Below are 14,980 nucleotides of genomic sequence, written 5' to 3'. Positions count from 1 at the left end.
CTATTTACAGCATGGCCTATGTGCACTCACTGCCCCTCCCACACTAGGCCTCTGCCTGGCTGGGGCCCGGTGCCTGCCCGACCAGTCGGTCAGTGGCATCTCCCTGCGTCCTGCTTCTTCGGCTCCCTCTCTCCCGGAGATTGGCTATGCCTGGGAGAAGGAGCTCCCCTCCCCGCTGGGGACGCCGTGTGGGGTGCCTTCCTTCGGCCCTGGCCTGCCGGGTCTGGGGGTCCCAGGCCTGTCCAGCCTGGGAGCCAACTCGGCGGTCGCCACTACTGTGCCGTGACATGGCCTTGCAGAATGCGCTGTACACCGGAGCCCTGGAGAGGTTACAGGAGCTGTTTCCCCCACATAGCACAGCCGACCTGCTGCTGGAGTCCCGGGCCGCCGAGCCTCGCTGGAGCAGCCACCAGAGGGGTGAGGGACTCTGGGGCTGGAGGGCTAAGGGCCAGGGGCCTGGGCTGACCCTGTCAGATACAGAGTTACCAAGTGCTTGAGGAAGAGGAGAAGCGTCTGGCTACGTCTCCCCTACCCAGAGGCTTGCCTAAGCCTTGGCCAGGGAGTGAAGTCATGTGGAGCCCAGAATAGCTTCTGCTAAACCGCGTGGCCGGGTCAGGCTCCACTCAGGGACACAGAGACCCTCTCCCGCCCTCTGTCCCTGTTCCCCTCCTCTTCTTCCTCTCTCTGCCTCTGACCCCTCCTTCTCCCACTCCTCTTCCCACATGCTCGTACTCTGTCCTCATGAGCTGGTCCCCAGAAGAATGCAGGGAGCAGGGAGAACCCCCCAGTGACAGACATGCCCTCTGTGCCAGGCTGGTGGAGAAGCCCAACAGAGGGTCTGCCGAGCACCCAGAGTCTGGCCCGGGACCCATCGTCACCCGGACGGCCTCGGGACCTGCCCTGGCCTTCTGGCAGGCCGTGCTGGCCGGGGACGTGGGCTCTGTCTCCCACATCCTCGCCGATTCCAGCACTGGCCTGACTCCGGATTCCATCTTTGATACCAGCGACCCAGAGCAATGGAGGGATTTCCGCTTCAACATCCGCGCTCTGAGTACGGGCCAGGGGCACCGGGGAGGGGGGCATCTGAGAGGGAGAGGGGAGGCTGGGGACGGAGCTCTGGGCTCCCTCTTCCCAGCCTCTGCCCATCTCCCCTGTTGCCTGGCCGCTCTTTGCCTCCCTCCAGGGTCTGAGGCCCATGTCCCCTCTCTCCCTAGGACTCTGGTCTCTGATGTACGAAGAGGAGCTGACCACCCCGCTGCATGTGGCCGCCAGCCGGGGCCACACAGAAGTTCTGCAGCTGCTGCTGAGGCGGCGAGCAAGGCCTGACAGCGCCCCTGGGGGCCGCACCGCCCTGCACGAAGCCTGTGCCGCGGGCCACGCTGCCTGTGTCCACGCGCTGCTGGTGGCCGGAGCCGACCCCAGCATCCCCGACCAGGATGGAAAACTCCCCTTGCACCTCTGCCAGGGGGCCGGCACCCTTGAGTGAGTGACCCCCAGTCCAGCCCCCATTCTAGTCTTGGGGGCAGGCAGAGCCATGACCTCAGGGAGGACGAGCGAGCCCATCAGGGGCTGGCAGGCCCGCTGAGCTCGGCTCAGGTGGGGAGTCAGGATGTGATTACCCCCCAAACCCTCCTACCACTGGCCCTGGAACTTTGGAATGGCCTGTACTTGGGACAGTTTCTGCTTCCCCAGGGTGTAAAAGGACTGTGGCAGGGACCCAGCTGCAGAGCCTGTGTTGGGAAGTTGTCTGGACCCATTATGGGGAGGTGGTATACTGTAAAGTGTTAATTTTTCTGAGTCTATCCTGTGTTCCAGGCCTTGTGCTAGGTACAGCGGTGACTGAGGCATAATGCTGCCCTCAGGGAGCTGACAGTCCAGGAAAGGAGAGCAGCCCCCAGTTAGGGCTTGCATTGATCCCTGTGGACAGGTCTAGCATTTCCCTGTTGGTGGGTACCCTCAGATAAATGGGCCTAGGGATGGAACTCAACTAACTAAACTCACAAGAAACTGATAGATATACCCATGTTTCAATATATTATTTAGTGTAGGGAAAATTCCTTTATTATGACCCAAATAATTATGCCGTATGTGTAGGGAGACTTGGGGGACGAGTCCTCACTCAATTTTTTAAAGAAGATTTTATTTATTTATTTGACAGAGAGAGAGAGTACAAGCAGGGGGAGCAGCAGGAGAGGGAGAAGCAGGGAGCCCTATGCGAGGCTCGATCCTAGGACCCTGGAATCATGACCTGAACCGAAGGCAGACGCTTACCCAACCAGGCGCCCCCTCACTCAATTTTTTGATGAGCGTGGAATCCTGGCAAAGGGACCCTTGGCAGATCTATGAACTAACTGTACATGCAGTAGAGGCCCTCCCTCTACAGACTGAGCACCTGACAAATTTCACATCTTGCTCCGGAATGGTGCCAAATTTTTATCCCTTTCATCATGAGCTTGTTAACCTCCTGTTAACCTCATCATCCTTCAGCAGACTCCATTGACTTATTATGGTCGAAGATGTATTCTATCCCAGTGTGTCCCAATAGAATACAATGTGAGCCACGTATGTAATTTAAAATTTTTTAGTGGCCTTATCAAAAAAATGAACAATAATGGGGCACCTGGCTGACTCAGTCAGTAGAGCGTGGGACTCTTGCTCTCGGGGTTGTGAGTTTGAGCCCCATAGTGGGTGTAGAGATGACTTAAATGTAAAATCTTAAAAAAAATAGAAAAAGATGAAATTAATTTTTTTAATTCTGGTAAAATACATATAACAAAATTTACCATCTTGACCATTTCTAAAGGCACAGTTCAGTGGCACTAAGCAGGTTTACATTGTCAGGTAACCATCACCACCATCCTTCTCATGAACATTTTAAATTTTATAAAACAAATTCTGGGGCACATGGGTGGTTCAGTTGGTTAACCATCTGCCTTTGGCCCAGGTCATGATCCCGGGGTCCTGGGATCGAGTTCCGTGTCGGGCTCCCTGCTCGGCAGGGAGCCTGCTTCTCCCTCTCCCTCTGCTGCTCCCCCTGCTTGTGCTCTCTCTATCAAATGAATAAATAAAATCTTTTTTAAAAATCTTAAAAAAAACAACCCTGAAATTCTGTCCTCACCGAACAAAAGCTTCTCATTCCTCTCTCCCTCCAGCTTGTGACAGCCACCATTCTTCTGGTTTCCAGAATTTGACGATTCTAGGTACCCCATACAAGTGGAATCACAGGGCATTTGTCCTTTTGTGATCGCTTCTTTCACTCAGCACGATATCCTCAGGGTTCATCCATGTTGCAGCAGGTGTCAGGATATCCTCCCTTTTCCAGGCTAAATAAGATCCCATTGTCTGTAGATGCTACATTTTATCCACTCATCAGCTGATGAACACTTAGAATGCTTTCTTTCACATTTTGGCTGTTGTGATTAGTGCTGCGGTGAACATGGGTGTACAAATATCTCTGAAATGGGTGAAATTAATTTTAATAATATCTTTTATTTAACCCAGTATATCCAAGACATTGCCACTTCAACATGTAATCAACATAAAGAACTAATGAGATATTTTACGTTCTCTTTTTTGTACCAAGTCTTCAAAATTGGTGTGTATTTTAACACTCACGGCATGTCTCAATTAGACATTGTCATAATCCAAGTGCTCGATAGCCGTGTGTGATTGGTGCCCCTGTATCAGACAACACAGCTCTATACAATCCTGCATTTTTGGTTCTGGCCATGTTCTAGCCCAGCCTCATGGAGACCACACCCAGTGAGAATCATTCTTTCCTTTCCTGCGTAAACAGAAGTATTTTTTTAAATTATTATGGGTAGAGCCTGGGTGGCTCAGTCGTTAAGCGTCTGCCTTCAGCTCAGGTCATGATCCCAGGGTCCTGGGATCGAGCCCCACATCGGGCTCCCTGCTCGGCGGGAAGCCTGCTTCTCCCTCTCGCACTCCCCCTGCTTGTGTTCCTGCTCTCGCTATCTCTCTCTCTGTCAAATAAATAAATAAAATCTTTAAAAAAATTATTATGGATAATTTTAAACATGTAGAAAGGTGGGCAGGATAATACGATGGGCCCCCCTGATCCATCACTACCCACCCTCCCTGCCAAGGGCTGCCGTCATGGTCTTTCCAGGCACCATGCTGCTCACAACTTCATTAGGTCCAGGTATTAGCAAGTATCCCCATTCTTCAGATGCGGACACTAGCTCCAAGAGGCTAAGTTCCGTTCGCCTTGAATTTCCATGTTCACGTTCTTACAGGCACACACGACCTTCTGTGAGGGCCGTCTTGGAGCAAATCTGGCTGGCCAATTTTGGTTTTGTTGCTCTTTCTCCCGTGCCCCCAATTCCATCCACACCCACAGCCAGCCCCCCCCCCACTTCCTAGCTGCGTGAATGTGGGCCAGGTCCTCACACCCTCGGGGCTCAGTTTCCTCCTCGGGACCTAGGATGGAACAAGTCAGTTCGTGTAGAGCCCTCAGAAGGGCTCCTGTTCTCACTGCCTGAGGGCTGCACGTGACTTTCACCCCCATGAAGACTTTAGGGCACCGCTCCTGCAGGGAGCACGCGGGCTTGAAGAGAAGGCTTTGCTGACCCTGCAGCGCGCGGCTGGGATGACTAGTGACCCGCAGGATGGAAGGGGAGGGGCAGACAGAAGCAGGAGCCGCCCAAGAACTGCCCCCAGGTTTGCCCTGCTCAGACTGGTAGGAGTGGAGGGCCCTATTTTCCTCCCCACCACCGTCTCGCCCTTCCCAGGTGTGCGGAGCTGCTCCTGAGGTTTGGGGCGAAAGTGGATGGTCGGTCTGAGGAGGAGGAGGAGACCCCTTTGCATGTGGCCGCCCGGCTGGGCCGTGTGGAGCTGGCAGACCTGCTTCTGAGACGGGGGGCATGCCCTGATGCCCGTAATGCCGAAGGCTGGACCCCACTGCTGGCTGCCTGTGACATCCGCTGCACGTCCCCCGCCGACGCTGAGGCCACCACCGCCAGCTGCCTCCAGCTCTGCTCTCTGTTGCTCTCAGCCGGAGCCGATGCGGATGCTGCTGACCAGGACAAGCGACGGCCCCTGCACCTGGCCTGTCGCCGCGGCCACGCGGCCGTCGTGGAGCTGCTCCTATCCTGCGGCGTCTCCACCAATGCCATGGACTATGGGGGACACACGGCCCTGCACTATGCTCTGCAGGGCCCAGCTGCGGCCCTGGCCCAGAGCCCAGAGCACACGGTGCGAGCTTTGCTCAACCACGGTGCTGTCCGCGTCTGGCCTGGGGCCCTCCCCAAGGTATGGGGCTGGGGCCAGAGGGAGGGCCGTGAGGGTGAGGGGAGGGGAGACGCGGACCTGCTCCCACTCACTCCAGATGCAGCCTCCAACCCTTGAGCACACGAGTAAGTTCTCCTTTCATCAAGTAAGCAAAGCCCAAAAGGGGGCAAAGGCAAGGACGGAGACCGGCAGGAGGGGTGTGTGTGTGTGTGTAGGTATGTATGCACGTGTGCATACACGGGCTCCCGCGTGCATATGCACGCATGTGTGCATGCACAAGTGTATGTGTGTGTGTTGAAGGTGGCCTGAGCGCAGGAGGTCAGATTATCATGCATCTGAAAAGACAGGAGCCAGGACTGATGTGGGCGTCAGGGAGTTGTTTCTTCATCCGGGGAGCGAGCTGATGAGAGGAACATGCAGGAAGCTCAGCCTGGCAGTGGGATCCATTCAGTGAGACACTCTGCACAGGAGAGGCTCCCCCAGGGCAGAGCGATGAGCCTGGGTCATGAGGTTCAAAGCTTCCTGACCTTTTGCAGACAGACATAGTCCTTGTTTCTGAGAGCTTAGCATCACCCAGACCAGCAGCTGCTATCCTGGCACCAGAGAAAAAGCCTTTCACTGTCAATTTCCTGGCTGTATCTCATTTTATTAACATATTCCCAAAGTGGGTTCAACTTGAAGACCTGTGCTCCTAGATGCCCTCACAGGGGGCCCTGTCCCATACTGCGTCGTATCTGGAGGGGGCCATATAATGTCCAAGGGTGCTGGGACTGGGATGGGGACCGCTGTTCTCTGAGGAGCTGGGTCAGAACGGATACAGGGTAGCAGGCTGTGGGCAGATCCTTCTGCGCCATCTCGGGGCTTGAACTGTCCAGCCCTGCCCGGTCCTGGACACTCCTCTCCTGTCCCTGCCTTTCGCCTCCACTCACAAACCTAGAAGCATCTGTCTAGATTCCTAAGCAAGACCAAATAATTAAACAGCCCGAGAGTTCGGCAGATTGGTCTCCCCTTTGGGAAAATACAAGAAAATCAACAATTAACACTAATTAATCTCCTATTAACACCAGATAATTAGGAGACGAGCAATTCCCTGTAATCTGACAGTGGCTCTGACAGCTAATGATTTCCCCTTTGGGGAGGGGGTGGGAGGAGGAGGCAGAGCAGCAGAAGGATTTCCCAGGACCCCACTGCCCACCCCCGCCCCCAGCCCCGATCTGCCCTGCCTTCGGGACCAAGGGGGCCCGCACAGCCAAGTGCCCCATTCCTCCCCTTCGATTGGGTGCCGCGTCCCAGGTGATGGAAAAGTTCAGGAGGGAGTCTTCCTCCATCTCCTGCAATCCACAGCTGCTCCACGCTTGGCTGAGGTGCCTGTCTCCCTGCAAGGAGTCATCGGTGATCGCTGCCAGCCTCAGCCAGCTCTCCAGGAGCCACTGGGCACTCAGGAAACCTGCAGCCAGGGTCTGGTCTGATGCTTGTTCCTGTGACTATAGGCAAGTCACTGGAACGCTCTGAACGCATGCTCTTTGCACGAATTATAGCCTCTAGCGAACAGTGATAAAAAGCTGTAGGAGCCCCGTGGGTTAACAGTGGGAGTGAGCACAGCCCTGACCACCACCAGACACTGTTCTATGGTGAGGTAGCTACGGCATAAGTGACGCCCAAGAGTGCAGGCTCCGGAGCCTGGCACACCAGCCACGTGACCCTTGGCAAGTTGCTTAATCTCTCCGGGCCTCAGTTTCCTCGTGTGTAACACAGGGGCATAAGAGTGTGCCTACTTCATAGGGTTAGGATGAGAACTGAGCTCATACACGTAAAGCCCTTTCAACAGGGCCTAACCTAGAGTTAGCTCATGTTCTTCTAAGTTAAATAATGTGTGGGAAAGCTGCTGGGCATTATGCCAACGTAGGGAGAGAGAGGTGCTGGTTGAAGAGCCGCAGGAAGCTTCCTGGAGCAGAGGGGACTTGGGATGGGCAGGCCTTGGAGATGGAGGAGGAGGAAAGCATAGGTATTCCAGGCAGAGGACAGAGGCAGGAATCAACGTGGGCTAGGAGGCACAGAGAGACCCCTCCTGAACAGCAGATAGACGTGACCTGCCTGTTCTTTCCTAGACCTAAGGAGGAGTAAATCAGAGACCCGCTCTGGGCAGACGGGATGGGGCAGCCACAGTGAGCACTGCTGAGTTGCAGGGCAAGAAGCAGAGGGGGCTCCGGGTGTGTGAGATGCTTTCCCCAGGGGCCCTGCTCCCCTGGCCCAGCAGCAGCCAGCCCATGCAACACTCCCAGCCTGCCAGGCAGTGGGGCTCCTTGTAGGCAGGGGGTTTTAAAGCCCCCAGTGCTGCATGCAAGTGTATGTGGGGAGAGGGGTGCCATGTACAGGAATGCTGCCAGAAAGATAGTACTTAGCTGTTCTCAGATTTTCTAAAGGGTTTGTGGCCGCTGCTTATAGCTTGAGACACAGCCAGAGATGGAGTGGATGAAGCACGCATCTGCTTCTAGCCAGTACTTGCAGACACGAGTATGATGGCATCTGTGTGTCCAGGCCGGCTGAGGCTGTCTTTCTTTCCATGTGGACAGTCTCTGGCACGGGCTGCTCCCCCAGCATGGCTCAGCCTCCCCTGCAGTGGGTCACCTCCTCAGAGAGGCTTTTCTTGACCACCCATCTAGGACAGCACCCTCCCAACACACTCAGTCCCCAAGCCTACTTATTTTTCATTGTAACGGCTTATCTGTGGTTGTTTATGTGTTGATATTATTTTCTCCCACTGAAATAGACCTTCCCAGCTGAAAGGACCTGTCTGTCATCCTCACTGCTAGGTCCCCAGGGCTCAGCCTGTAGTGGCCCTTAGTAATTATTTACTAAATGAAGACGTGAAAGAATGAATCTGGCTCCAACTTGATCCCACCAGGTCTCTGCCGGCCTCTTCCCTTCTCTATGAATCCTCTCCTTGATGACCTCATTTTAACTTCATCGCAACTGCAAAGATCCTATTTCTAAAGAGGTCAGATTTATATGTCCTGGGGATTAGGACTTCAAGATATTTTGGGGGGGGGACTCAATTCAGCCCACAGTAGCTGTTCTATCGCTGTCTCGTCATCCTGTGCAGACCGGCTGGGGACCTGCAGCATGGGGGAGCCCCGGAAGCACTGATGCATCTCTGCCCCCCCAGGTGCTGGAGCGCTGGTGTGAGTCTCCGAGGACCATTGAGGTCCTGATGAACACCTACAGTATCATGCAGCTTCCCGAGGAGGCCGTGGCCCTGGTGCCTCCTGAAATACTGCAGGTCAGGTTCCAAGACCCTGAACACACGCTCACTCAGCCTGGCCCCAAAGGACTCCACTGCCTACAGGGAAGCTCTGTTGGGTCCCCTACCCTGCCCCAGAGAAACGACCCAGAGACCCGCTCATGTCCCAGAAGAAGAAGAAAACACACAGAGTGAACACCCAAAACACTACTTCTAGAGGCTCCTGTAGACACCTGCTGGCCACCAGCCTCCCCTCCCCCCACCCCCCTGCCCGCTTTGGGAGGAAAGGGTGCCATTTGTCCAAGGCTGCCTCACTGAGCCCCTCATTCTGTCCCCAGAAGCACCACCGTTTCTATTCCTCCCTTTTCGCCTTGGTGAGGCAGCCCAGATCGCTGCAGCATCTGAGCCGATGTGCGGTCCGTGCCCACCTGGCCGCCTGCCTGCCCCACGCCCTGCCCCGCCTTCCCCTGCCATCCCGCCTGCTCCGCTACCTGCAGCTGGATTTTGAGGACGTGCTCTACTAGGTGAGTGCCGGGTTCTGTGGGCATTTAGAGGGATGGGTAGGAGGCAAGAGAAGAGTTGGGGGCAGGGCCTTGGCCAGAACCAGCCAGCCTCCTGGACCTTGGGACCTCTCTGAATCCACACCTCTCTTTCCAGATGTCTGTCCACTGCCTTTTGAGAGACCTGAAAGCAGATGCCCCAGGGGGCTCCAGTCTGCGGCTCTCCGCACCCCCAACCCAGGACTGAGCTGAACTGATTCGGGCCGAGGTGGCTCTGTCAGCAGGAGGTCCAGCTCCTCGGGCAGATGTGGATGCTGCCATCCCCACCCAGGAGAGAGAGACAGACCATTCAGCCAGGTGATGTCTAACAGAGAGACAACTGGCACTCATGGCAAGTGAGGCACTCCTCTTGGTGGTCTGAGGCACCCCTCCAGCCCATCCGATCCCTGTATGAGCATTAAAAATCTGCAGGCCTGTGTTTTTTGGTGCTGTCTCCCGCAGGCCTTCCTCTGAGCTGCTCACTCAGGGGACTCAGGATGGGCAGACTTAGGGGCCCCCTCACCCCGATCTGCCCTATGGCGCCAGCGGGGTCATCCTCCCCCTTTGGCATCTACCAGCTGTTGAGCCGCCCCAGGCAATGATGTGGCACAAGGGCCACCAGGTGAGTTAATGTCAGGACAACCAGCCAGAGGATGGGTGAGCAAACAGGCTTGGGTAGAGAAGAGCTGCTGCAGGAATGAGGCAGTGCGGATGGTGGGACAAGATGGGAAAGGCAGCCTTGGGGTAGGGAGGTGAGGGGAAGAGCAAGAAGGCCAGTGAAAAGTGGGTGCAGGTGTCAGCCACCAGGGAGGGTAACCGTGGTTCAGGTGAGAGTGGAAGTTTCAGGTTTGGAAAAAACAACTCTAGCTACTGCCTGTCCTAGAGGTCAGGGAGCACCGGACGCACGCCTGGTTCCTGCCTCTCTTGGACTTAGCTTTGTGGCAGCCGGAGGCGGAGCTGAGCGTTACGTCCGGGGGCTCAGCCATTCGGTTGTGGAACTTAAATTTCTTCCCCTCTCTGGGCTCAAGTTGCTCACATCCGTAAGACAAGAAAGGAGAGAGTCCCTGAGGGTCTTTGCAGTGCCAGGTTTTTTAAGACCTTGCAGGTGGTCAGCACGCAGGAGTCGGTCTGCAGCCACGGTAGAAAGACGGAGCTGACCGGTGTCGCAGAGCAGCCAATCAAGTGCACTGTGGTCCGTGACGTCAAGGGTCGCCGGGCAGGTTTCCCAGGGCCCCAGAGTGCGCAAGCGCCGGTGTTCGCAACTTTCCCGCCAACTGCGGGAACGAGGCGGCGGGGGCGGGGCCTGGAGGACGCAGGCGGCGGGGGCGGGGCTGGCAGGGCGCGAAGCCCCAGAGGGCCTGGAGAGAGAAGCCTGGGAGAAGCGGGGCGGAGGTGAGTGGCCCCGGGGGTTCTCACCTGGCCTCACGGGCCCTGGGCTGACCCGCCCTGTGGGGCGTGACGGGAGGACGGGGCCGCCAGACGGAGGCCCGGCCCCTCGGCTCTGGCGACGCTGGTTAAGTCCTGAGCGCTCAGGCCCCAGGCACAGGCAGGGGATGCGAGACAGGGCGCGGGCAGCGATTTCCCCGGGGCTCGCGCCTGTGCCAGTTCCCCTCACCGTGTGGGGCCTCTCCCGGAGAGCCCGTCTCGTCCGGGGGCGGAGGCCTGGGAGAATGCCCCGTGGCCCATGTTGGGCAAGGGCTTACGTGCCCCTGTGGTCCAGGTGCCACGCACACAGGCCTGGCTCTCCAGTCCCCCCCAGAGTACCTTCTAGGGGGAGGGGACCCTAAGCAAATGGGCGGCAAGCTGCCGCTGTGCTAAGCCCTCTGAGGAATTCACACGGTGATTGCCAGCTTGCTCGGAGCTATTGGAGACTGGGTGACAGGGAAGCCGCCTCTTGGAGGAGGTGACATTTGACCTGAGGCCCAGGCCCGTGAGTGGAGTGGGGAAGAGCCCGGGCGTGCCCTGAACTGATGTAGGTTTGGAAAGATCTCTGAACGGCTTTGGGGAGAGGGGAGAGGCCAGGAAGAATCAAAGACCATTAGGGGGCTCCTGCTGAAGTCGAGTCCCCGGAGATGGGGAAGCAGGAGGCGAGACTTGGGACCCTGTTTGGAGACTGGAGGAGACATGCTGATGGACTGGATGTGGGGGCTGAGGGAAAGTGTAATCCAGGATGAGACTCAGTGTTTGGGCTGAACAACTGGGTGGATGGTGGTGCTAATTACTAAGGTGGGGAAGATGAGCAAGGGGCAGGTGGGGGAGGAATGAGGCGGTCACTCTGGGAGGTATGAAGTCGGAGCTGTCTCTTACACATCTCAAAGAGGCTAGGCTACAAGGTCGTTTAGATCTAGAAATCTGGAATTCAGAGACAAGGTCAGGTCTGGGGATATAAATGGGATCGTTGGCATGTGAAAGATGTTGAAAGCTCTGTTCTAAGAGAATCCTGACTCTCGAGGGGATGACTTTCCCGAGAGAGTTGTTTTGCACTTTGATGGAAACTTTATTTAATCCCATCCACATCATTCATTTTGCGCCTCCTGAGTCCCAGGTTTTAGGCACTAGATCTACAGCTGTGAACGAGACCAGTTCCTGCCCTCAGTGAATTTCCCATCTAGTCTGAAAAACAAGGGTGTGAATCACTAGTTGAAATACAAGGGGCAATTAAGTGAATGCAAAAGACATGTGGGAGCAGGACCTGAGGGCGTGTAGGGGCAGGGACCTGGGAAGACTTCACAGGAGGTGGTTGCCTCTCCCAAAGTGGTAAGAAGGGAGAAGGATTTCTGACCACACCTGAGAGTACTGGATCTTCGGCAGGATGCCTTTTTAAGGAGGATAGCAGTAAGGGAAGAAAGACGATGTAGAGTGGGCAATATCTGTGGCCCAGCCTCACCCGTTCTGCCATTAGCAGGCCGTGTTAGGAAGGTCCTTTCTGGGGTTAGACATCCACAGACACTCTTGCAAGCCAGGGAGCTTCCTCCCTAGCCTCCTGGCTGCGGGTCCCGCGAGCCCAGAACTTCTCCCCGGTAATTGCTTTCCGTAATGTGTTTGCTCCAAACCAATTTCACGCCTCCGTGAGGACTCCGCCCTGCACTGGAGGCGCGGACCTCCCCACCACCAACCTACCCACGTGTGACGCGTGCGCACACACAAACGGCACACATTTTACACAACAGATACACGGGGTTCAAGTAACTGGACACGAAAAATATACCCGAACCTACACTCATGCATACTAGACTTTAAGACTCCTGGGTGCAATCCCCGCCGCCCAACCAGTGCCTTCACAGTTAAATACCCCGCAGCGGCACCCAGCGCGCGCGCCCCAGGAAGGCTCACCTGGTCGGGTTCCTGTGCCCTCGCACGTCTCCTGGACTAACGCCAGGGGGCGCTGCAGGACCCCGCACTTCACTCTCGCTGACGCAGTTGCGCGCTGCTGCCACCAGAGGGTGGCCGCGGGCAGGGCCCGACGCTGCCCATCCTGAGTGGACTCTCTCCCGCCAATAAGTGGAGGTACAGATACTTCGGCTTTGACTTTAGAATACTTCGTTCTTGGTATCCTGGGTGCTGGTTTCCAAACCACGAAGGGGAGGCCAGATGGTGAGGTCCGATATAGGGACAAGCAGAGAGAGGGTAGGTTCAAGATAAAATTCCTCTGTATGAGCCTTTACCCAACAGGTGAAATCGTGAGAGTGGGACAAGTTAGAGTATGTGGACAATTAAAGAAGCAGAATACTGTTTTGGACAGTGAGAAAAGTGCTTGCCCACAATGGGCCTGTTCGGAGATTCAGGAAGAGAAGCACAGAGTTTCCTCTTGGTGAAGAGAGGAGCCCGCTCTATTCAGAGTTGATAGTGACCGCTTCTTCCCTGGTCCTGATGGTGAAGTAGAGGAGAGCCACCGATCCAGGGGACTTCTCTTCTCGACCACTGTGCTCTTCTCTGTCCATTTAGTGCAGGAAGGGAAGGTATTTTGAAAGGCATTTCTTCATGTTCGCTTGATCCTTGCACTGGCTTTTTGGCAGAGTAGATACTTATCACTTTCTCTCACAGATGGAGTTAAGTCAGAGGGGCCAAGGTTACGTGGCTCTGTGAGGGGTCAGAACAGAAACTGAACTCCACTCTTACTACAGCCAGTGCTTTTTTCCATTTACCATTTGGCCTTGGTTCTGCAGTCTACAGAAGGGCAGGGAGAGGGAATGGGTTGCTTCGGTTGCCACTGTGTACGTGGCTTTCATCCTGGGTTAGCCAGTGAATGTCAAGGACTCTGCAGAAGTCACACTTCATGACCGAGCATGGCCAGGGGGCAGATCGGGTACATAAATGGGTTACAAAATACAGTATCCAGCAAACATGCAGCACACCAGGGCAATACAAAGTCCCTGGGGCTTCACTTGCCTCATTTCAGGTTTGGGGGCCAGCTGGGATTTGTTGGCAACAAGCTTTAAGCCTGTACCCTCTGCCAGCTTGAGCAGAGGATTTCACTTTACTAAGTCTAGTTCTGGGCAGTAAGCTCTTGGCTTGAGCTGGATGACATACATCTTTAAGATCAGAGGGTCTTTAACCTTGAGTCCCTGACAGTGCATGATCCATTCTGTCCTACCAGAGAGCGACAGGCTTATTAAAGTGGCCTTTTATGAGTGTGTGGGGGGGTACTGGTGGGAGGGAGATGTTTCAGTATATACCCCGTTGAGTTTTTGGAATTTTGTACTAGATAATTTTATTACCTATAGAAAAAATGAATGCAGTTCCTTTAAAAACTGTCTCTTCCTTCATGCTTTGATTGGTGTTGTTACTGCTGTTGTTAATTTCAGTGATTGTAACCCAAAGTTCTCAATAATTTATCAAGTCAATAAGCCTCTATTGTGTATCCAACACTGTAAAGCCATCAAACCAAGTAATGACTTCTCATTTTTAAAGTACAGTACACTTTTGAAGTCTGGTCTTCCATATTGGTACCCTGAAGTGCTTGGTTAATTTAGCAAAGGGTTCTGAAGAAGATCTTTAGGAGGATGTACAGAGATTATCCTAGTACCCTTGTAGGGAGGCAGGGTTCCCAGACCTAAGGTGAGGCGCCTCTTCTTTCTCCATGGCGACATCTTCCCACCAGACTTGTCTCTAAGAGGTTTCATGAGTTTAATGTAGAGCCCAAATAGGTCAGGACTTCATGGAAACCACACTCTTCTCCTTTTCCCTGATGAATTGTCAATCAAGCATAACCAAAGAAAGGTCCCTTCTAGGGTCCCACCCTTTTCTGTCCCACCCTAGTGACAGTATCTTTCAGGGTGCTGTTTTGTCATACGTCTGACATTAGTGGTATTCACTAGGCCACCACGACACTCCTGATTTGAACAAATGTCACTGAGATCCAGAGTTCCCTCCTGCCTGCTCTGCCTTGGCTCAGAAACCCCGAGACTCTTGGGCATAGGTTTCCCTCCTCACCTGAGCCAAGTAACTTCCCCTATCTAGACTGCATCTTCCTAAACTGGCCCGGCTTTGCTATTACTTTTAATTGGCTTGGCTCTCCCTGGCCCACCTGAGTAACAGTTTCCCGGTGACCAGGTGACCTTCATTTTAGCTAGCTAGGCTTGCTCTGGATCCTGAAATTCGCGTCACTCTCCTGTCAACTTGCCTGTCTTAAGTCTTTTTTGCCGGTTGACCTATCGAGCAAAAGTGCCCATGACTTTTGCCTCTAGACTGACAACTATACCGCTGGGAATAGGGGGTGGGGGTGGTAAAAGACGCTACCATTTCTGTGTTTGAGAATGGGGGAGGTGAACAGAGTCATCTGCAATTAGCGAATAATTAGCGCTGCTGACCCTTGGGGCTCATCAGCGCTCCTGGGGCCAGCCCCCAGCAATCAGCTAGGGCAGGTCGAGAGTGTCAGGCCCAGGAATGAATAGGGCTCATCAGCGGTGCTGGAGCCGGGGAGCCAATCAGGGAAATTAATAGCAGAAGA

At 54.8% G+C, this 14,980-nt stretch overlaps 1 protein-coding gene across 1 annotated transcript; it reads left to right on the top strand.

Annotated features, from left to right (window-relative positions):
* The first annotated feature begins 60 nt into the window (after positions 1 to 60).
* ASB10 (ankyrin repeat and SOCS box containing 10) lies at positions 61 to 9,469 on the top strand. The gene is made up of 6 exons (XM_035029822.1): positions 61 to 417; positions 1,215 to 1,482; positions 4,752 to 5,271; positions 8,417 to 8,530; positions 8,830 to 9,015; positions 9,149 to 9,469. The coding sequence occupies exons 1-5, from the start codon at positions 147 to 149 to the stop codon at positions 9,013 to 9,015; spliced, it is 1,359 nt and encodes a 452-aa protein (XP_034885713.1). The 5' UTR covers positions 61 to 146; the 3' UTR covers positions 9,149 to 9,469.
* Positions 9,470 to 14,980: the final 5,511 nt, after the last annotated feature.

The sequence above is a fragment of the Mirounga leonina genome, unplaced genomic scaffold (assembly GCF_011800145.1).
Source record: "Mirounga leonina isolate KUSES-001 unplaced genomic scaffold, KU_Mleo_1.0 Mir_321, whole genome shotgun sequence".
In the NCBI taxonomy this organism is placed as follows: Eukaryota; Metazoa; Chordata; class Mammalia; order Carnivora; family Phocidae; genus Mirounga; species Mirounga leonina.
The sequence above is the reverse complement of the archived record's forward strand: the minus strand, read 5'-3'. Positions and strand labels throughout refer to the sequence as shown.

Bases quoted from the DNA above. Each gene is read 5' to 3' on its own strand.
- ASB10 (XM_035029822.1), top strand. From the start codon at position 147: ATGCCTGGGAGAAGGAGCTCCCCTCCCCGCTGGGGACGCCGTGTGGGG. The intron at 418-1,214 runs GTGAGGGACTCT...CTCTCTCCCTAG, and splicing joins CTGGAGCAGCCACCAGAGGG to GACTCTGGTCTCTGATGTAC. The intron at 5,272-8,416 runs GTATGGGGCTGG...CTGCCCCCCCAG, and splicing joins GGCCTGGGGCCCTCCCCAAG to GTGCTGGAGCGCTGGTGTGA.